This window comes from Corythoichthys intestinalis, chromosome 19 (assembly GCF_030265065.1).
Source record: "Corythoichthys intestinalis isolate RoL2023-P3 chromosome 19, ASM3026506v1, whole genome shotgun sequence".
NCBI lineage: Eukaryota > Metazoa > Chordata > Actinopteri > Syngnathiformes > Syngnathidae > Corythoichthys > Corythoichthys intestinalis.
The window spans coordinates 35,623,355-35,645,224 of record NC_080413.1 but is presented as its reverse complement, the minus strand read 5'-3'; the positions used below and the strand labels follow the sequence as shown (position 1 = coordinate 35,645,224).

The 21,870-nt window shown below is 39.8% G+C and overlaps 1 protein-coding gene across 2 annotated transcripts in view; it reads right to left on the bottom strand.

The window, feature by feature from the left end:
* cnih3 (cornichon family AMPA receptor auxiliary protein 3) overlaps positions 1–21,870 on the bottom strand; it is a 188,302-nt gene that overhangs the window by 113,511 nt on the left and 52,921 nt on the right. For both annotated transcript variants that reach the window (XM_057822012.1, XM_057822011.1), the window contains exons 2-3: positions 21,573–21,641; positions 1,815–1,862 (exon numbers count right to left, since the gene is read on the bottom strand). In XM_057822012.1, coding sequence (XP_057677995.1) covers positions 1,815–1,862; positions 21,573–21,641 — 117 coding nt within the window. The remainder of the gene's footprint in view (positions 1–1,814; positions 1,863–21,572; positions 21,642–21,870) is intronic.

Below are 21,870 nucleotides of genomic sequence, written 5' to 3'. Positions count from 1 at the left end.
TGAACCGATAGTAGAGATAGAATTCGGCTATCGCGAGCACAACAATCGGCTTCTAATGCCTAGTTCAATGCATTGCTTAATATGGTGATAATCTAGCTTTTACCTCACATGCTGCGCTTGAGTCATTCACGACACAGCGCACTTAGATTGCGACCGCTGTCGTGGTTGCCTTAACTTCCCATTCATTTCAGCAGAACCGCTAGTAGTCTCCGTCATTACCCGATCGTCACTGGCGTGTCATAACAACGCGAGAGCTAACAAAACCACTGTAACGCACGCTCCGTAGCGTTTTCTTCACAGCCCAAAACGAAACTAGTAGCGGCAACGAAGCAACATGCTAACACAATGGACAGTTTGCGCAACACGTCAGCGACGTGCAGCAATTGATTTTCAACGCACCCAGGAAAACAAAAGTCGGACTTCGCAGTGACGAAGGCAGCCAGATCTGTTCGCATGGGACAGAGCTAGTGTGAAAGAATAGGAAAGCGGAAAAAATAATTGATGTTTGTGAAAAGCTGCGACTTTTTTGTGAATAGTTGCTTATAGTATTATTCATTTTTTCTTCTGATGTGCAATGTTTGGTATGTTTATACCCCCTGGCATATTTATGTTCTTTTGCTTTTTATGTTTGTATTATTGATTATTTTCTGTCTATTTCAGTGTTTGTATTGCTGTTTATTCTGTCGTGTTGTTGTTCATAAAAATAAAAAAAAAAATAATAATAATAATAAATTTAAAAAAGACAAAGCTAGTGTGAAGCGGTCCAGCGATTGTGAGTTTTTAACCCTAAAAATTAACCCACTACAGTGGTGGAAAGGGCGGCATATTGTTTCCACGAAACGCAGTGTACTTAAACATGAACATGTGGAATAGTTGATCTTACTCAAGAAAAATCTGCCCTTCAAAAAAGATATAGACAGTGATGAGGAATAAAAAAAATGTGGAAGCACAGGCATAAGTGAATGACTTTGCTGTGTATAAGGTAAAAGTAATGATTATAGACCTGTCTGTCTAAAATGCCATGTTTTCATTCCTCCAGTTATACCATTGGTAAAGCATAATGTATTTATTTATTTTTTTATGATAACACTAGCAGGTTTAATTTTATTTTCTCTAGAGCTGCTGCATATAATTAACATTTTTTTTGCTTGTAAGATATTTATGTTGAATATTTGCACTTAAATTACTTACCTATTGTGTTCAAAACACCAGGAAATACAGTAATTAAATTACTGCACTTTATTGTTGTCTGTCACTGGCATTATATTTTATTATCAATCCCATCCAACAAAATGACGGTCATATAGTAAGCTTTATTTATTTATTTTTTCATAAAAAGATAAAACATAACATTGGTATGAAATTTTGTTGTTTAATGTAATCTTTAATCTTTTTTTTTTTTTTTTTTATGTTTAAAATACTGTACGAACACACACACAACAAATGTTTACTATCGTATCGTTTTCAATCTGTATCGAACTGTATCATTCTTAAACTGTATCAAATCGTATCGAATCGCTTGGCCTTAAAAATGTATCGTTTTTTAATCAAATCGTAACCTGTGTATCTAGATACATATCGAATTTGCCAGAGTTTCCCAACCCTAAGTTAGGCTACTACTTTTCTCCAAAAGATGGCAAAAGTCTGCCATTTTTAGTTAATTTTGCTGGGTTCAAAACGAGAAAAAAGGTAGTGGTTTATAATCCATAAAAAAGAAAGCAATTGTATTAATTTGCTCCTGGAAAAAAGTAACAACTTATAAAACTTATAACCATGAAATCAAATATGTTGAAGTGTCAGAATTTGATGCCTACCTTCCTCAGCAGGTTGCAGATCCTCTCAATATTTCGCAGTCTCTCTCGCTGTAAGACAATAAAGCAGAGAATTAGGTCACTTCGGTGTCTTTGCAGAGCACTGTGTATGTTACATTAGCTGGTATCGGTCCAATGCTAAAATGGAGTAGAAATGACATTCAATGTTTTCATTGCTTTTTCCTGAGTTTCGAACCATTATGAGATTGGAAATCTGCAAGGTAATTTCCTTGGATTGTCAATATTTTGTCACTATAAAGATAATTTTACGCTTGGCTACATAAGTAATAAATGCAGTATAAATGTGGCAATATGATCTCCACATGAGCTATCACTTTACTATGGTTAAGGTGTTTCATGCCCTAATCTTTAGGCAAACTGCTTGCAAACCAGGGTCCAGACAAAGTGAAACTAGAATCCCCTTAAAATGTCGACCATTGGTTGATCTTTTTCCCTCACCCTTAATTCACCATGCCTCTGCCATCAGTGCCAAGCCAGAAGGTGGGGCATGATAGAGAGTGCATAATAGCTGTGAATTCACCCAAGATTATGGGTCCCCTTTTCTAATTGGCTCACCTCCCATCATAGAAGTGAATGTAATGTCTCTTGAAATTGACTCTAGATCTAGAAGCATAGAACATCAGCTCTCTGGTAAGGAAGGAGCCTGAGCTAGTGACAAGGACTTCAAGCCTCAGTAGAATTAGTCACGCTTATACAGACGCTCTGGAACAAATACTCTTTTGAAAAGATTCTATCCCACAATGGAACTGTCAAAGATGTGGATGAATCAATCAATCATCAACTTTATTTGTATAGCACATTTAAAAAATCCGCAAAGGAGTCCAAAGTGCTTTACATACTATAAAACAGCAAAATAAGTTAACATTCAAAGATAAAAAAAAAAAAAACACATTAAAAAATAAATTAAATAAAAGACAAGGTAATAAACAGTCATTGCACATTAAAAACTGGAGAAAAATAAAATGTTTTAAGGACTGATTTGAAATCCATAAGAGAAGGTGCCTGCCTAATAGTAAATGGTAATTGGTTCCACAGCCTGGGTGCCATCACCGCAAATGCGCGGTCACTCCTAAGCTTAAGCCTTGATCTTGGGATTTCTAGAAGCAGGTGGTCAGCTGATCTGAGGGTTCTGGTTGGACTGCAGTTCTGACGGATATGGCGGTGCGCGATTATTCAAACATTTAAAACCCAATAATAATATCTTAAAATGTATCCCATAATGTACTGGTAGCCAGTGAAAAGATGTTAAAATCGGGATGATATGTTCGCGCCTGCGGGTTCTACTTAGGAGTCGAGCAGCAGAGTTTTGTACAAGTTGCAGACGGGCCAGTGCAGCCTGACCGACACCTGCATACAAAGAATTACCATAATCCAGCCAAGTTATGACAAAAGCATGATCCAATTTCTCCAAATCAGAGCGTGAAACAATAGATTTCACCTTAGTAATCTGGCGAAGCTGATAAAAACAGTCCCATACAACACAAGAAATCTGCTTCTCAAATCTAAAATCTGAATCAAATTTGACACCCAGAATTATGACATAGTTTTTAAGAAACGGAGACAATGAACCGAGGTCAACATTCAGGGAGGCCTGGCTACTTGGTCCGAACACCATGACTTCAGTCTTGCTTTCATTCAAACTTAAAAAATAAGTGAAAGCCACGACTTTATATCGTTGAGGCATTCAATGAGTTGACAGAAAGTGCCATTTTGTGCCATTGGAAAATAAATCTGACAGTCATCAGCATACAAATGAAATAAAACACCATGTTTCCTAAAAACAGAACCAAGAGGCAATAAATAAAGAGAAAATAAAAGAGGGCCGAGAACAGATCCCTGGGGAAGCCCATGTGGAAGCGATGCCTTTTTGGACATGAAATTGCCCATTTTTACAGAAAAACTCCGTTCATTTAGGTACGACTTGAACCATTCAAGAGTGACACCTTAAATGCCCACACTGTGCTCAAGACGAGAAATTAAAATCTCATGGTCTACGGTATCAAATGCTGCAGATAAATCTAAAACAACTAAAACAACAAACTTGTCAGAGTCTGTTGCCAAAAGTATATCATTTGATACTCTTAAATGTGCCGACTCAGTGCTGTGGAGGGATTTAAAACTAGACTGGAATGGTTCCGAAATCTAGTTTTATTCAAGGAATGGTAGCAGCTGACTATAGATGACCTTTTTTTAGTATTTTAGAAATATATAGAAGATGAGAGATAGGCCTAAAATTTGAACGGAGGGTGGAGTCTAGGCCTCTTTTCTTCATTAAAGGTTCCACTACTGCATGCTTAAAGTCACATGGCATTGAGACAGTAAGGAGACTACAGTTAATAATTTTTAAGACGTGTAAATAAGCGAGGGGGAATTATATCAGAAGGGTAAGCTGAGGGCTTTATACTCTAACATATATACTGTATATATAGATAAACTTTTTAGCCCTCGGTTTGATGCCTGTTCTCTGGGGTTTCCCCAGTAAATGAGAATGTAACTTCTATCAGCCTTTACGAGGAATAAGCATAGCCATAACAGATAAGTATAGCTATTCTTTTTGTAACAATTAGAACAGGAGTCTGCAATCTGTGGTTCTAGAGTCGCATGTGGCTCTTTTAACCTTCTGGTATGGCTTTGAGAGTTTGGTAGTCAACTCTATCTCATGTGGCATACAATCATCCTTATGCCGCGAATTTAAATGAATTCATCACTACAGTATTGAACGTCCAATGCATTTGAAGTTGGAGGGTTGGCAGCGATTGGATGACAACCAATGAGTTAATGGCTCTTTGATTTGAGTTTAAATTAGTGTACGTTTTTCAAATGTAATTCTCGTTTTTTCGGTCAAATTGTTTGGCATATTGTCCTAACGAGTTATGTTGCTAATCAATTTGAATTTATTATTATTTATTGAATTTATCAAATTGTATTTTCTGTATTAAACGGTTAAACAATGTACCTTTAGCGATTTTTTTACAGTTTGGATGTGACTTGTTTTTTCAATTCAGGCAAATTGATGTGCTTAAAGTATTTTCTGTTCCAAACAAAACAATGCTAATAAAGGTATACTTTATTCTAAGTTGATCTTACTTACTTTTTTTTCTTTAATAATAAAAAGGACACAATATCATGCAGAGGTGCTGTCAGGGAAGCTCAAGTTTGAACTCCAAGACAAGTGTTACCTCGATAGCTCGATTAGAGAAATGAATACGACCCCAACCATGGATTGCTTGGCTTCGAAGGCTTTATGAACAAGAGCTCTCGGGTATAAAATTATGTGACTCAGCCAGGAGCTGTGATCACCCAGAAGTACCAAGAAGTACAATAGAGGCTTGACATTTATACTGTTGAGAGGGCGGTGCCGAAGCCCACTGTGAAACGAAACTTACTAAGAAACGAAATTCATCATCTCACAAACCTGGGTATTTTTCCATACAAAAACATCTTTGAGCTGTGACCTTGATCACCGGCTCTGGCTAGAAACGATGATAAGAAACCACAGTCCTCGCTTGTATTCATTTAGGGCATATTGAAAAACATGAACATAACAGTCCATATTTGGGCATATTGTGATACAGTCTAAAATCGCCTGGCAATGGGAAGGCACACTCATACAGATTAATATAACAATGACGCTCTATGCTACAATGTTCTCATGCAAGCATAACAAAAGAATACAAAATATAATGTATAATGGTTGTGTTTTAAGAAAGAATAAAATTCTCTCACAGGTTCACTTATAATAATAATAGTTTTTATAGACAAATGATACTATTTACAGTGGCAGCAAACAGTTGGGGTGGGGGCACGAATCATTTACATCTTCTTGAGGGGGGCGGCGGAACAGAATATAAATGAGAAGCACTTGAATAAATGCATGGCGGTAGTAAAAAAAAACTATTCAGAATTAGAACACAGGTTAATCAGTCATAACGACTGAGTGAGGTTGCTGACCCCTACATGAAAATGTTCTTCTATTGAGAATGTTTAATGCTGACACTGGCAGTGACCAGAAGACCTCTGATTTCAGCCCAATCAGTGTTTTTCTTTCGATAGTCTATAAAATAAAACATATTCAAGCATAAATATGCCCATATGCATTTGGAACCTTAGAGCCAAGGCTGTAGTTCGAGGGTTGACTCGGTGGATGAGTCATCAGGCTTCAGGCGAGATGTGAACTGATCAGCACTGAACTCTGATGATACAAGGAGGTATCAAGAAAGGGGATGCCGGACAGACATGACAGACCCAAACTTATTCTGAGGGTCAGCCCTTGTCATGAAGTTTTAACATACTCCTGAAGAACATTGACAATTTGGCGGGGAGGTGGTGGTCATTCTGTTTGAGTAGGCATTTTTCATGCCTCAATTACTCAGTCGTGTCAGTTGCAGTGGGAAATACATGTTGAAGCAGGCAGTATATACAGTGGTATGAAAAAGTATCTGGACTTTTTGCCATTTCTAACATTTATGCATGAAATCACCATCAAATGTGATCTGATCTTTGTTAAAATCACACAGATGAAAAAAAAACTGCTTTAACTAAAACCAGAAGGGGGAAAAATAAGTAAGTAAACCATCACATTTAAATGTTGTGCCCCCCCCACGACCCCCCTCCGTTTGCAGTAATAACTTCAACCACATGCTTCCTGTAGCCACAGATCAGTCTGGCACATCGATCAGGACTAATCTTGGTCCTTTCCTCTCAACAAAACTGCTGTTCAGTCAGATTCCTGATATGTCTGGCATGAATCGGTGTCTTTAGGTCATGCCGCACAGCATCTCAATGGGGTTCAAGTCTGGACTTTTCATTGTCTTGTTGAAGCATCCATCTTTTTTTAGCTTCAGCTGTCTGACAGACTGCCTCAGGTTTTCCTGCAAAACATCCTGATAAAACTTTGAATCTAGTGTTCCATTAATGATTGCAAGTTGTCCAGGCCCTGAGGTAGCAAAAAGCCCCAAATCATGATGCTCCCTCCACCATGCTTCCTATCAATGCTGGTGAGCTATTCCATTTTTCCTCCACACATAACGTTGTGTGTTACTCCCAAACAATTCAACTTTGGTTTCATCAGTCCACAAAATTTTTTGTCAAAACGTCTGTGGAGTGTCCAAGTGCCTTTTTGTGAACTTCAAATGAGCAACGATGTTTTTTTTCTGTTTTTTTTTTTAGATAGCAGTGGCTTCTTCCGTGGAGTCCTCCCATTAACACATTCTTGGCCATAGTTTTAAATAAAGTTGATGCGTTCACAGGGATAATGGACTGTACCAGCGATTTCTGTAGGTCTTTAGCAGACACTCGAGGGTTCTTTTTTTTTAATCTCTCTGAGTATTGTGCGCTGAACTCTTGGTATCATCTTCGGTGGACAGCCACTCCTTGGGAGATAAGCAACAGTGCCAAACTCTCTCCATTTGTAGACAACCTCTCTGACTATTGATTGATGAACATCCAGACTTTTAGGCTACGTCCATACTACAGGTCTTAATGCATGAATCTGATTTTTTTCAGTTTTTCCAACTCGAGTGAGACATTAACTTGACGGTCTGAACGTGACAAGTCGCATAGAACTGGACCATTTCAAATCGGATCTGGGTCACTTTCGTATGTGGTTCAAATCCAAACTGGGCCACATTTTTCCAGAATGTCGCGGAAGTCTGTACTATACAGTCACCCAAATCGGAATTCATGCAGCAATTACGTCATCGAGAGAGAGAGAGAGAGACGCTATAGTAGCGATGCGTGTGTGCGTTATTAGCACCTAGCTTGCATTGAACACGGCTTTTGGGGAAGGGCCGGGCTTGACAAGTTATTAAAAAATTAAAATTGATTGAGGATAAGCTTGAGAATGATCGGTTTTCTCTCTGCTCTATGAGCAATATTTCAACATAGCTTACACGGCCGAGAGTCGGGGCAAACTGCGCGTATGTGTGTGTGACATGCACGGACAGTGTGTGCATGCTATCGATCAATATAAACTTTGAATATAAGCCTAAACGGGGATTATTTATGTCTGTTATTTATGTCCTCTTTTTGAAAAGCAAAATATGATATCCCTGGAATGACAGATGACAGCCAGCATGTGTGGTCATTTGTTTTGATGCTTCTGTACATGCGGGTCTCCTTGCTCAGCACGTGTCGGACTGCGAATTAGTGCGCATGCATAATACTTGAACGGTCTCAATGGACAAAGGCAGTCTGAACAGGCACACCAAAAAAATGGATATGACACAAAATCGGACTTGTGCATTAAGACCTGTAGTATGAACATAGCCTTAGAGATGGTTTTGTATCCTTTCCCAGCTTTATAAAACTCAACAATCCTTGATCGCAGGTCTTCAGACAGCTCTTCTCACCGAGTCATCATGCACATCAGACAATGCTTCTCGTCAAGACAATTCTTACCAGGTATGTGTTTTATAGTGGGCAGGGCAGCTTTAAACCACTCATCAGTGATTGGGCACACACCTGACTTAAAATGTTTGGTAAAAATTGGTTTCAATTGCTCTTTAGGTCTCCTTAGGCAGAGGGTTCACTTACTTATTTCCCCCCTTCTATCATTGTTTGCATGCAAGTGTGGTTTTATTTAAAGCAGACACTGTATTTTCATCCATGTGATTTTCACAAAGATCAGATCCCATTTGATGATGATTTTATACAGAAATGTGAGCAATTCCAAAAGGTTCAGATACTCTTTCATACCACTGTACATATATAAATATGTGTCACAATTCTAAAAGTTTTGGCCTCATTAAGACTTTTGTGAAGACTTCACATCAAAAGATATGGGAGCTCATCAATTCACACCAGTTAGCCGTGTGCTGTGACATCAAGAAACTAACAAATACATGGGAAAAAAAACAAAACAAAAAAAAAAACATTGTGCAGATGTATTAATAATGTGTTGGTTTTTCAGCTCATATAATAACGTGGAAAAAGCTTCAGAAGCACAAATCAGCACTTGGCAAAGTGCTGACTCGAGCAGCCACTATTTCACTTAAGCTTTTAACGTCATCATCAAATATTAAAGAAATTCCCATAGCATTCTGGGTTTCTCCTGGCCGTGTTGCTATATTTCTAAAGAATGGGGTGCATATAAATTTGGCTTTTTATTTATTAAGTGTTTCTTTCGGTGTCAAAAACTGGGTTGACATGGTTATTTGATAATTTTAGCCCTGCTTCACAGTAGCTCAACCCTGTAAGATACCTGGGTTCCCTGGAAATGACAAGTTGTATTATAACAGGGAAGCTAAAGCTACAATATGTGTAAAAAATTGTGGTTAATTTGATACAGACTTTGCTCGAATCTAAAAAAGCCACGTCAGTATTTGTCATTTTACCTTGTAGAAAAAAGAGTTGATTTTCTCTTTTCACTAGTTCTTTAAAGGGCAACTGAAGACCTTCCCGGATTTTGGTGTAATTTTACGAATATAAACTTTGGACGAGTTCGTCAAAACAACCATGAAATTATCAACACGTAATTGCAAGGATAATTTGCGTTTTTTTTGTTTGTTTTTGTTTGTTTTTTTGCACTCCGTTAATGGTCCCTTTGCAAACCCGGAAGTGTGACGTAGATTCCCCGACGCAACAGAGAAGATTATCCACAGTTAGCATAGCCGCAACAACAATGTCAGTGATATTTCCACCAAAGGTAACCATTCAGGATCGCTCTTTCGTGACGCTACCGATGGCAAAGGCTCCCAGGAAAGATGAACTACAAGTAATCCCTACATGTTTGAACCTGAGGCGTCAGATGACGGCAATTTACTTGACACAGCAGATGTCGTCATGACACCAACTGACAGCTCGACATTTCACGAACGGGAGAGTGAGTGGTAAGCTTAAGTCCAGCATCGTGATTTTTTTATTTGAGAGAATGCGATTACATGGTTGTATATTTTTCCATGCTCTCCACGTAGCTACAACTGGATATTAGGTAATGGGACAGCTCCTACTGATCTATATATGGTAAAGCTAGCCCAAATGTGGCTAAATGAATGATATGTTATTGATTTTTGAGGCTTTATATTTACCCTGTGACAGGCCAAAAAACAACGAACCAAGGACCTACTTGGTGCTGGGGACATTTGAATTTACATAATACCTATTGATATAGTAATAAAATCACATGAGTAGACTTGTCAGCAAACCTATCTACTTATGACAGGGCAACAGCAACAAAAAAAAAAAAAAATGTCGCGCTTCAACAAACAGGCAGTAGGAGTCCCCCTCGTTTATCAACAGAAGTGCATCAAATTTTAGAATCAGAGGGTCTACTTACGTCTTTGTAAAACCAAGGTTGCATTGTTGGAAGTTTTCAAAGCTGTAGTCGCTGAAATGATGAAAACAATGAGCCGATTGGGGACCTGTATGCATGCTCACAAAAACGGCCCAAACCTTTGCAGGAGAAGTTTTTTTGGACCACTCATAAAGTCTCGAGTCTTCCTGTGAGCAAATCATCGCTTCACATCGAGATGGCATGACGAATCTCGCAAGTAAAACCCAGAAAATGTTTGCAATATATGGCGAGGACAGCGTGGTGCTATATTTTAATGTTCAGAGTGGTAGTGATGCTCCCTGGAAGCTACGTCATCAGGTAGCGGTCGGCAGGGCGGCGCGTCCCTCATTGCTATGGTGTTGCTATGGCCATAACTCAAAAACTATGCGGTCAATTATTATTATTATTATTTTTTTTTTATGTGACTTTTTGAGACAACGAATGATGCATTTAATACAATTCAACTAAGTAAAACACTCAAGAGCAAAATCCGAAAAGCTCTTCAGGTGCCCTTTAATTCTCTTAATGAACAGGAGATGACGACACATGTCCAATTATGTGGTTCTTTTCATCATTCTGCTGTTATTTTAATTAATCACTTGTAGCTGTCCAAGCCATTTGAAGCTTCGCTGCCAACCTTCCACCTTTAAATGGAATGGATGTTTATTGGCATCAGTGTTGTTTTTGGCATCCTTCTAATTTCCGCCATAGTGTTTTGTACAAAAATACTTATCAGTCATATTTTAGTCATTTCAAAATGTGTTCGTCCTTGTCTAGACTTAGTTGACGCATACTCAAAATGTTTTCTTGTACAAAATTAAAAGGTTTTACTCCATGAATAAACAAATAAAGGTTTCTAACAATTTGGAACCAACATTGACAAGCAAGCACATATTGAAGCGTCTCTGAGGACAACGCCAACATGGTGATGATAATGCACACTCAGCAGGAAAACAGAACATTATTTTCAATCAATTGTACCCACGTGGACACGATGAACTTTATGTAAAACAAATAAAAGTTGCCCGAGAGTGGAAGATGATGCTTTCCACAATAAATGCTCATGCTAACAGGAACACGAATACTTTGCTAATGCTTCGAGCCACCTAGCCAATCATCTTGTTTGCAACAGCGTCAACACCCCTTCCCCTCCTCCCCCCTCCCGCCCTGCTCGCTCCCAGGAGACTGTGACAAAAGCCCTTTTCACACACATAGCCAGGGAAATTCCTGTGTAAGGTGATGCGGGATTTACTCGTGTCATCGCTTTCTTGCATGTAGAGATGCCCTGAAAATGACGCGGGTTGGAGACTTGCATAGGCTCTTCCCAGATGAGCAAAATTATGGCATTGGGGACTGTGAGCTGTTGGAAACTCGCCTTGGAGGAGTGGCGCCATTTGTTGGAAGGCGCTCGCCAGCCATTCATAGTTTTGACCAACCACCTACATCCCAGGGTCATGCAACATCAAGCCTGATGCCCTGTCCCACTAGTTCCTGCCCGGCAAAACTAAAGAGGAACCGGTTCCCGTACACCCTTCCACCTGTTTTCTCGCCTCAGTGGAATGGGAGATAGAGTCCAAGGTCAAGGAGGCACTTGGTGAACACCCTGACCCCTGGTAGGGGCCCCAGAGTGATTTGTTTGTTCCCGAATCCGTCCATCCGCAGGTGCTTGAGTGGGCCCATTCGTCCCATTTTTTCTGTCAAACCATCAGGTGGAAGCGGCTCTCTGATGTGTAGCGCAGTCCTGTCCCAACTCCTGGAGTGACCATCTTTCCTGGGTCGAATATGCCCATAACACCTTGCCAAACACCTCCTCAGGCATGTCCCCCCTTTCTGTGCTAGCTGGGCTATCAACTCCCTTTGTTCCCTTCCCAAGAGCAGGACATTGCAGTGCCCTCATTGCAAAGGTCGGTGCACCGTTTGGGAAAGAGCGTACGCCGCGCTTATCCGCTCTCCTGAGAGTTCCCAGGCCCAGTTTAACTGCCGCCGTGCGCCAGCACCGGTCTACTCTGTGGGTGAGAGGGTATGTCTCGCTTCCAAGCACCTGCCACTAAGGGTTGACTCCAGGAAACTGGCTCCACGGTTCGTCGGCCCCTATGAAATAGAGAAGGTGGTGAACCCTTGCTCCGTCCGCTTCAAGCTCCCAAAGTCTCTCCGTGTCCACCCCACCTTCCATGTTTCCCAGGTCAAGCCAGTCTCGTCGTGCCCCTTGTCACCCCCAGTTCCAACTCCCCCTACTCCCTTGTTAATCAACGGGCACCCAGCCTTCAGAGTGAGACCGCTCTTGGATGTCCGTTGCCGCATCCGTGGGTTGCAGTATCTGGTCGATTGGGAGGGCTATGGGCCTAAAGAGTGGTGCTTGATCCCTGCCAGGCAGGTGTTGTGCATGTCCCTGATTCGCGATTTCCATCATGCCAATCCCGGTCGCCTGTCTCGGTTGGGGAGGGTGGGTGGCGGGTACTGTTAGGGCTCCTTGATTGCAGGCTGGAGACCAGACGGGGGGAAGCGGCGACAGCTGCGAGCCATTAACATTCGCCGCCCTCAAAAGCCTGATCGTCATTGCCGCTCGTCGCCGGACCAACTCTTTCGGCATTCCCGTCAATCATGTCAGTCACTCAGGTATTCTCGACATATATACACCTGGCTAACCTGACCTTTGTTCCGTCCCAGGAGTCCCAGTGCCTGCTTACGTGACCTGTACCATTGCTTGAGCTCACGTCTACTCTTGCCAGTGACCACCCGACGTGCACGTGCGCTGCTGCGACCCTCTGCGCGCTCCTGACAATAGACCTTGTAAATAATTACGGACTTCTCCCATGTCTGATTTGGGGTCAATTCCCAGCGCACTCTAACACCCAGGCAATCCAAGAGCAAGGTGTCGAGATATCACTGACCCATTGTGTTATTCACCGTTTTCCGCGATCGCGTGTATTTTTGTTTGTATTTAATTAACCATTGAACGCTTCCCTCCATTGTTTTCTGCTTTGAAGGCATCCCTCCGTTGTTTTCTGCTTTGAAGTACAACCTTGTTTCCGCAGTAGCAGACCCTAACATTGGCAGCAAAATAAACCACACATTTCCAAAGATGGACAATGGACTCTCTTCCTCGGATCCCGTAGCAATTTAATTTTGTTATTGTTTGCTTGCTATGTTGATAATTGCGATGTTTGTTTACCGCTTTTCGTCTTACTGCGAAGAGAGAGGAGGTGACGATCGGCCCGCCATGATATTTACGTCATCAGCCATCGTACTGTGACCCGGGAATTTAACGCATGCTTTCACATTATACTGAGGCGCAAACCGTGAAATGTCCGCGTAATCTCCATGTCAGTCGACCCCGGAAATTGTTTTCACATACAACTGCTGCACGGTTAAATCCCGTGATATTCCCAGTGTTTCAGAGTGTGTGAAAGGGGCTAAAATCAGACAACTTTGCGCGTCAATTTAACCAAATTTTACTAACGCGCCCCTTCACATCCTCAGTAATGGTAACAGGGTTGCAAAAATGGGAAAAATAATTAGTTAGATTACTCACGAGTAACTACTGTTTACATTACTCAGGCTACACAAGTGGTTTGTATGGTTCTAGTTACGATGTGTCTTCAGGAAGTAAACTTAATACATTAATAAATAAATGAATAACAATAACAAAAATAACTCATTTTATGTCCTAAGAAGTGACTGAAACAAAGCTTGTTTCATGTCTTCTTTTCCAATATTCCAATCCTTCCAAATTGTAACCTGAAACTTTATCTCATTCCAAAGTTAGTGCAGTAGATGTGGGAGTGAAAATAGAGCATACAAAAAAATTGTATCTTGCTGTGCATTTTTTTTCATCCTTCCAGAGTAGAAGGAAAAAAGGAAAAATAATTTTAGGGGAAGAACGTTTGCCACCGATGTCTTACGGTGTTGTAACTGTGTGCGTGTGTGTGTGTGTGTGGTGGGGGGATTCACAGAGGAACAGTGGAAAAAAGGAATTGCAGTTCCATTAAGTATGCAAAAGAAATTTCGGACCGTCCCTCTGTCCTGAATGTGAACTCACCCAAAGCAAATGCAATATTCAGTACAAATCACAAATGTTGTGAAGGTCCACTGAAGAAATCCGCAATAATAATATCAATCAGATGCTGGGTTCTGACTTCATGCAGGTTTCATCTCTTGAGTTTTGAGACTTTCTGAGACATTTTGAAGATCAAAGAACATAATTTAATGCCAATAAAAAGGTTCAAATCCAAAGAAAAAAAAATAGCGTCTTTCATAGCGCCCTGAGACCCAAAAATTATTAGAATTAATTAAGATCAATACATGTACATTAGAAGTTGGAACATCTGGTTACCTCACAATACGATACAAGGATCACAATAACGATGATCTCATGAAATGGAGATACAACAATTCAAGGTCAGGAAATCATTTTCTGATATTCTACAAAACAGATAATAAACAGAAGAACAAGCAATTTTCATCCTTCTACTGTAAACTGAAAGTTTAGCACGAGTAGACGTCCAATTCATTCAAACTGGGAGGGTGCCAGCACGGTTACATTACTTCATTGCTTGCAATGTTTTTGGCAGCCCTTTTAATTTTTGTTTTAGTCTTAGTCTTTAGTCAACTTGGTGATGATAATACAGGGTTTCCCCCAGGATTTTTTTAAAGCTGTGGTGGTGGGCTGCATCGGAGTCAGACAGCCTCACCATGTCGTGCCACGGCAAATTTTTTTTTCATGTTCTTTTCCTCCAAGAAAAACTATAACAAAGATATATGGTATTGGCCCAAATATAAGACGGTGTTTTTCGCATTGAAATAAGACTGAAAAGTGGGAGTCGTCTTAAATTCGGGGTCTAGACATTATACCCATTCACGACGCTAGATGGCGCAAGATATCAATTAAGCGAATGCTTTCAGGAGTAATGTTCTGTCATGACAGATCTCTGCTACTCTCAAGTTTAACCAGTTTGCATTATTTTATTGCAATGTTTTTCCTTATTCAGATTTGTTTCAATACTACAGTTGCAGTTAGACCTCACTTTGATGGTTAATGCAGTTTTTGCAATTTTGTTGTTTTATCACAATAGATTGGTTTATTTACATCTCAAAAACCAGAAGCCATTCATTTACGAATGTGATTGCACTTTAGTTTACATATTTAAATGTTCAGATATTAATATTTGAATGAGGCAAAATAACATACTTTTTCTCTAATATATTGTTATAATCATTTGTTTCAGATGTACTGTAATTATTTTCTGTATAAAAATTAATTTGGTGTTCAAAAAGTCTTTTTTCAAACTTGAGTCTTGAAAAAGGGGTTTGTCTTATAAACAGGGCCGTCTTATATTCGGGCCAATATGGTATTTGAAATATTTCATTAGCCAGGTTAATGTCGTAGCTCTCAGCTACGGTGCATGTAAGCAAAATGCATAGCTGATTACAGCTGTGTTACCCTATTTAATAATAGGACTTTTTTCTCGTAGCAATAGTACGACTTACATCTTATAGTGACCCAGGGGTCGGCAACCCAAAATGTTGAAAGAGCCATATTTGACAAAAAAAAAACCCAAACTGATATAGTATGTCTGGAAAAATTAAAAGCCCTGTATAAGCCTTGTAGTGAAAGCAAGACCGTCTGTGTGTATCGATATTAGCTATATCAGCCTAATATCAAAATGACTAAGTTGGCTACAAATGCATAATTAGCCTTCATGAATAAATGTTTATTTTTTCTTCAGTGGATCCAATAGAGAATGACGCACCACGTGACTACTCTGTTGTACGGTGCCAAGTTTAACTACATTACAATATTAATGAATTGAAAGAATGTTTGTGTCATGTTTGTTCTCCTACAGAAACCATATTGAAACAAAAAATATATTTCCCTCGCCCATCTTTTTCAATTTTTTTTTTTTTTTTTTTTAAATCTTTGAAAAAGCTCCTGGGAGCCACTAGGGTAGCGCTAAAGAGACGCACGGGTTGCAGACCCGCGTCATAGTCCTTCTTTTTCCTTTTATTTGGCCTACATTACCAAAACAATAATAGTCCTTCTGTTAATGGACCCATTTCAAAGCGTAGGGGGGGAATTCTAATAGCCGTGTAAAGAGTTTTACTAGTTTCGGTGACAAGGTGAATAGTTTTTTTTGTTGTTCGTGAACTCCATTTCCACTCAAACTCACATCAATGTACCATTAACTTAGCAAGGAGAGATATACGAGTCATTTTTCGAGTGTCCCAGAGCTCGTGAAAGTTGAAAAAAAGCGCATTTATCACTTTAATCAGCCATGATTGCGTAAATGCCGAAACAGCCTGATAGCACAGATATTAGTATGACTGCCCTTGTTGTAGAATTTAGCGCGGCGGCGCTTTGAAAATCGAGCAAGGCTCTATTTTGAGCCCCTGCCTCTCAGCGCAAATTCATTCAAACGTAGCCTTTCGTCCAAGACAGCCGCACACTGCTCACTTTCTCCGAAAAGTCCGATCCAAACTACTATAATGCCCCGTATATGGGGAAGAATAAGAGGATTCGGTATTGGTTTACCCACTTCATTTTGGTAACAATAATAAAGAAAAACAATAAGAAAATAACAGCGGGCTTCCGCGACTTGCAACTGCTACCTCTCACTATCTTGCCCCCTCCCCCATTCTTCCTACTCGCTTCCCCTTGCTCACCGGTCCGATCATCTCTTAAGGGGCAGCGCTTAGTTACGGACATTACAATGCACAATGAATAGGTTGCCGCTGAGCTCTTCACACTCGGCTGCTGCTAGTTTGAAACGGCCTTACGAAAATTTTAAAAATAAATAAAAAAACATCTGATTTGCAAGGAGTGGCGGCGTTTATTTTGGTGTGGCGGTGTGCCACAATCTCTTGTATGTAGGGGAAACCTTGTAATACACACTCATCAGGAAGGCCGTACATCATTTTAAAATGAAAGCCAAAATTGAAGCCACAAACTGTATGTAAAAAAATGTTGTCCGAGCGTTTAACACTGAAAAGATAAGATAAGGATTTTTTCTTGTTATTCTTAGAGTGGGGCCAAAAGATGCAAGCAATCAATATTTCCCAGTAATTGCTCATTTACCAAACAAAACAGCTTAAGTGGGTTATTAGTTAAATGCCATTTCGCCAGCTGGCTCTCCTCTAGATTTACTGACCAGGAAAGCCAAGTGGTTCTGCTTTTGACTGGCCAGTGATTTAAAAGGATGCTCCTCATTCGGAGGCAAATACTAATGTGAATGTTACGCTAACGCTAGGAGTTACATTTAACGTCTGATGGTCACTCGGCACAGACTTTTAAAGGCTAAAGCAACGTTGCATATTCTCTCTTGCCAAGATAAAAAAACAAATCTTACGTTGTTTCCAAACAAGCAATAGGGAGTGTAGCCTAGCTTTAGACACATCCTAAAATCCGGTGAGTAGAGTCAGGGAGAGGCACAGCACATCTTACATGAGTGAAATGACCCAAACACTGCTATGATGCAAGCTGATGTATTCCATGTACAAAATGAAACTGTCACGCATTGTGAACATATAACAGAAACTATGTAGCATTTCTGTCTCGCGGTCATCTCGTCAGACAAAAACTGGTACTTGTCTTGTTATATTCTTGTTTCCCAAGCCACGTTTTTAGCTCGTTATCGTCATGAAAACATTGTTTGTCGACGAAATATTTTTATTATCGGAATTGTTGACGAAAACAACACTGCTTGCTTGCGAGCTGTACTACCAGTTGGTTTTCAAATTGACACTTGGTGTATACTTTGTTTTAATTGTCACTTTATTTCATATGAAAGTATCAGTGCTCTTGTCAATAGAAGGATGACCATAGTAAAGCCAATTCAACTTTACTCCAGCATCTGACTTCTCTTTAGAGCCTGATTTGTTCGCTATCTGACAATTTGTGTACCTACACACACGTTGAGAACAGAATACGTGCCCTATTAGTACTTTGCACTTGCACTTCATCCAAAAAACTGATGTTTGCACTATTTTGATTTCAACAATCAATAAATTGGTGCAGTAAAGGCACTTTTTCCATAACTTCAGTTGAACTTGTTCTCTTATTTTTCACAAATGCTTATTTGGAAAAACATTGAAGTTGTTACATTTATCATTATTAAACCATCCAGTGAGGCATCACAATATATTGACCGCATATATCAGTATCGGTTTGACATCAGTCTCTGATTTTTTGGAGTTGGACAATATCGGGATATTGGCTAGTCATCATCGGACAACTCTACTCTAAATGTTACTAAAATCTGCTGATGTTTCCTTTCAAAATTGTGTTATTTTTTTCCAGTTTGCATAATGCAAAAAACAGGTCAGCATGAATGCATGACCCTGGTCAAGACCTTGACACGACAAGTCTAATCACTTGACTGAGACCCATTAAAAAAATCTATAATGTGTGTGTACAGTATGTGTTATGTAGGTTGTGCAATCAAGTGGAAAATGTGCAAGGAGTGGCGTTAAGTTACCTCCCAGCAATGAAAAATAACAGGGAGCATCATCACAAGGCACGTGAAAGATATGATTGCAAAACAACTCTATTTGATGAAATATAATAATAATAATAATAAAAAGAATCTTTAAAAAATGAGTTTAATATGTTTTGCATTAATTTAGCTAGGTCTCTGTTGTATTTGACTGTCACATTTTTCTTATTTACTCATCGTTAAAGTTAGGTCTCTATGTAATAAGATATAGCATGACATGCTGACAAAGTAATCCTAATCAAAGTGATTCACTAATGTTTTAAATCTAATCTCTAAGCAATGATAAAGTTAAAGTGCGGTATTAAGACTCAGATGACACTTATACTCTTGAGGGAGTTGCAAATGCCAGCTGAAGTGAGAAAATTGAGCTTGATGTGTTAATGTAAGTAAGCATACTGTCTTACAGTGTCACTGGGTGAGTGGCTCAAATGCTGGCATAAAAATTAGTATTACCCTCAAAATCAAAGAAAATCTGGCTCGGACAGCACCTTTTAAAAGTAGAAATTTTATCACGTGGCTTCAACTTACTTGTAAAATCATGTGAGGACTGTATTGTTAGGACAGTTTTCGTTAAACATACAGTGGTATAAAAAAGTATCTGACCTTTTGGAATTTCTCACATTTCTGCATGTCAAAATTACACAGATGAAAAAACAGTGTCTGCTTAACTAAAACCACCGAAACATTTATAGGTTTTCATATTTTAATGAGGATAGCATGCAAACAACGACAGAAGGGAGAAATACAGCAATTAAGTGAACTCTCTGACTAAGGAGACTTAAAGAGCCATTGAAACCATTTTTTACCAAACATTCTAAGTCAGGTGTGTGCTCAATCACTGATGAGTGGTTTAAAGCTGCCCTGCCCACTATAAAATACACACCTGGTAAGAAATGAATTGATGAGAAGCATTGTCTGATGTGCATGGGCTTGGTCAAAAGAGCCATCTGAAGACCTGCGATCAAGGATTATTGATTTGTATAAAGCTTGGAAAGGATGCAAAACTCTTACAAATCTCTGAAGGTCTGGATGTTTATCAATCGACAGTCCGAGAAGTTGTCTACGAATGGTGAGAGTTTGGCACTGTTGCTCTTCTAACAAGGAGTGGCTGTCCACCAAAGATGATGCCAAGAGTTCAGCACAGAATACTCAGACAGGTAAAAAAGAACCCTGGATTGTCTGCTATAAACTTACAGAAATCACTGGCACAGTACAATATCTTTGTGCACACATCAACAATATGTAAAACAACAGGCAAGACTGGTGATCATGGGAGGACTTCGCTGAGGAAGCCACTGCTGTCTACAAAAACACTTTTGCTTGTTTAATGTTCACAAAAAGGCACTTGGACACTCCACAGAAGTTTTGGCAAAATATTTTGTGGACTGATGAAACCAAAGTTGAATTGTTTGGGAGTAATACGCAACGTCATGTGTGGAGGAAAAATGGAGCAGCTCACCATTATCAACACCTCATCCCCACTGTGAAGCATGGTGAAGGGAGCATCGTGATTTAGGGCTTTTTGCTTCTTCGGGGACTGGACAACCTGTAATCATTAATGGAAGAATGAATTCAAAGTTTATCATGATGTTTTGCAGGAAAACCTGAGGCCGTCCGTCAGACAGTTGAAAGTAAAAAGAGGATGGATGCTGCAACAAGACAATGATCCAAAACACAGAAGTAAATCAACTTCAGAATGGTTTCAGAAGACCAAAATACACGTTCTGTAGTGGCCAAGTCAAAGTCCAGACTTGAACCCCATTGAGATGCTGTGGCATGACCTAAACAGAGCGATTCATGCCAGACATCCCAGAAATCTGACTGAACTACAGCAGTTTGACAGAGAAAAATGGGCCAAGATTAGTCCTGATCGATGTGCCAGACTGATCTGTAGCACGAAGCGCCTGGTTAAAGTTATTGCTGCCAAAAAAAAAAGGGGGGGAGGGTGCACAAAATATTAGATGTGATGGTTCACTTACTTACTTTCCCCCATCTGTCACTCTTTGAATACTATCCTCATTAAAACCTATAAATGGCTGGGTGGTTTTAGTTAAAGCAGACACTGTTTTTTCATCTGTGTGATTTTGACAAAGATCAGATCACATTTGATGGTGATTTTATGCAGAAATGTGAGAAATTCCAAAAGGTTCAAATACTTTTTCATACCACTGTATACTAGGCATAATTACTGTAAATATTGAAAGTAACATTTCTTCTAAAAATATTCATTGAAAATAGTATGCTTAAAGAGCACTCAGGCAGTGTGATAATTTGTGCTGCTGCTAGATGAGCCCAATAAAGGCATTTAGGCTGGAACAGATGACCGTCACGGTGGTTCATCCCGACTGCTTATGGCTGCTTAGGTGCTGGGGGTTGGGGGGGGTGGGGGTCCTGGCCTTCAAATTTCACTTTCACATTGCCACATACACGGTACTAACAATACTTTTCTGACAAATGAAGTGTTCATATTCCAGAAAACCTGGATGAAAGAGTAACATGCCCAGTGTGCTTAAAATGTAGTGTGGGAAAAATAATACAGCGGAAGTGCAGAGCCTTGGAGTAAATGCCATTTCACACTGTTGGTCATGCACCAAAGTGCAACACGACGGCAAGAGGAAGGAGCACATGTAGGGCTGACGTAGACGTGGCCAGGAGGTGAAAAGCAGGGACTGCCCTAGCCCATTTACTATAGTCCCAAGCTCGTGAAACTTCAAGAAAGTGCATTTATCAAGGTTTTCTATGCCATGACTTGTGTGTATCTGTCCGCCATAACAGCGTGAACACAGCTGCCCTGAAATAGAACAAGGACTACTACTAAGACTAACAACAGACGACAAAAGCATTGTTTAATTGTGAAACAGTAAAGCTGCCAAAGATAGCTGGACCCTCAAACTGGATTAAGTTAGTCACATATTAATGAGAATCTGTCTTTTGCCGACAATGACAGTCATTGAGTTAAAATAGAGAGCCCAAACTTACCGCGTGGAGTGGATTGCCTTGATCGATTGGCACTTTGAAGTCAGCTTGAAGCTCATCAAACGCTGTTATCTGAGAATTTGAAAATAAATATCATTGTAATTACTGGTCCTTTGAATTATTAGAAATGACCTCATCAATAATTTCAATAATAAGAATAATCAACAAAATAGTGATACAGTATTTACGATGAGAGGCAGAGGACATCATGGACTGATCACCTGTCAGTCACAGCCAACTTTTTTTTTTTTTGTGGATTGAATAGTAAAGACAAATCTTCCTCCATAGGGCTACATTTAAT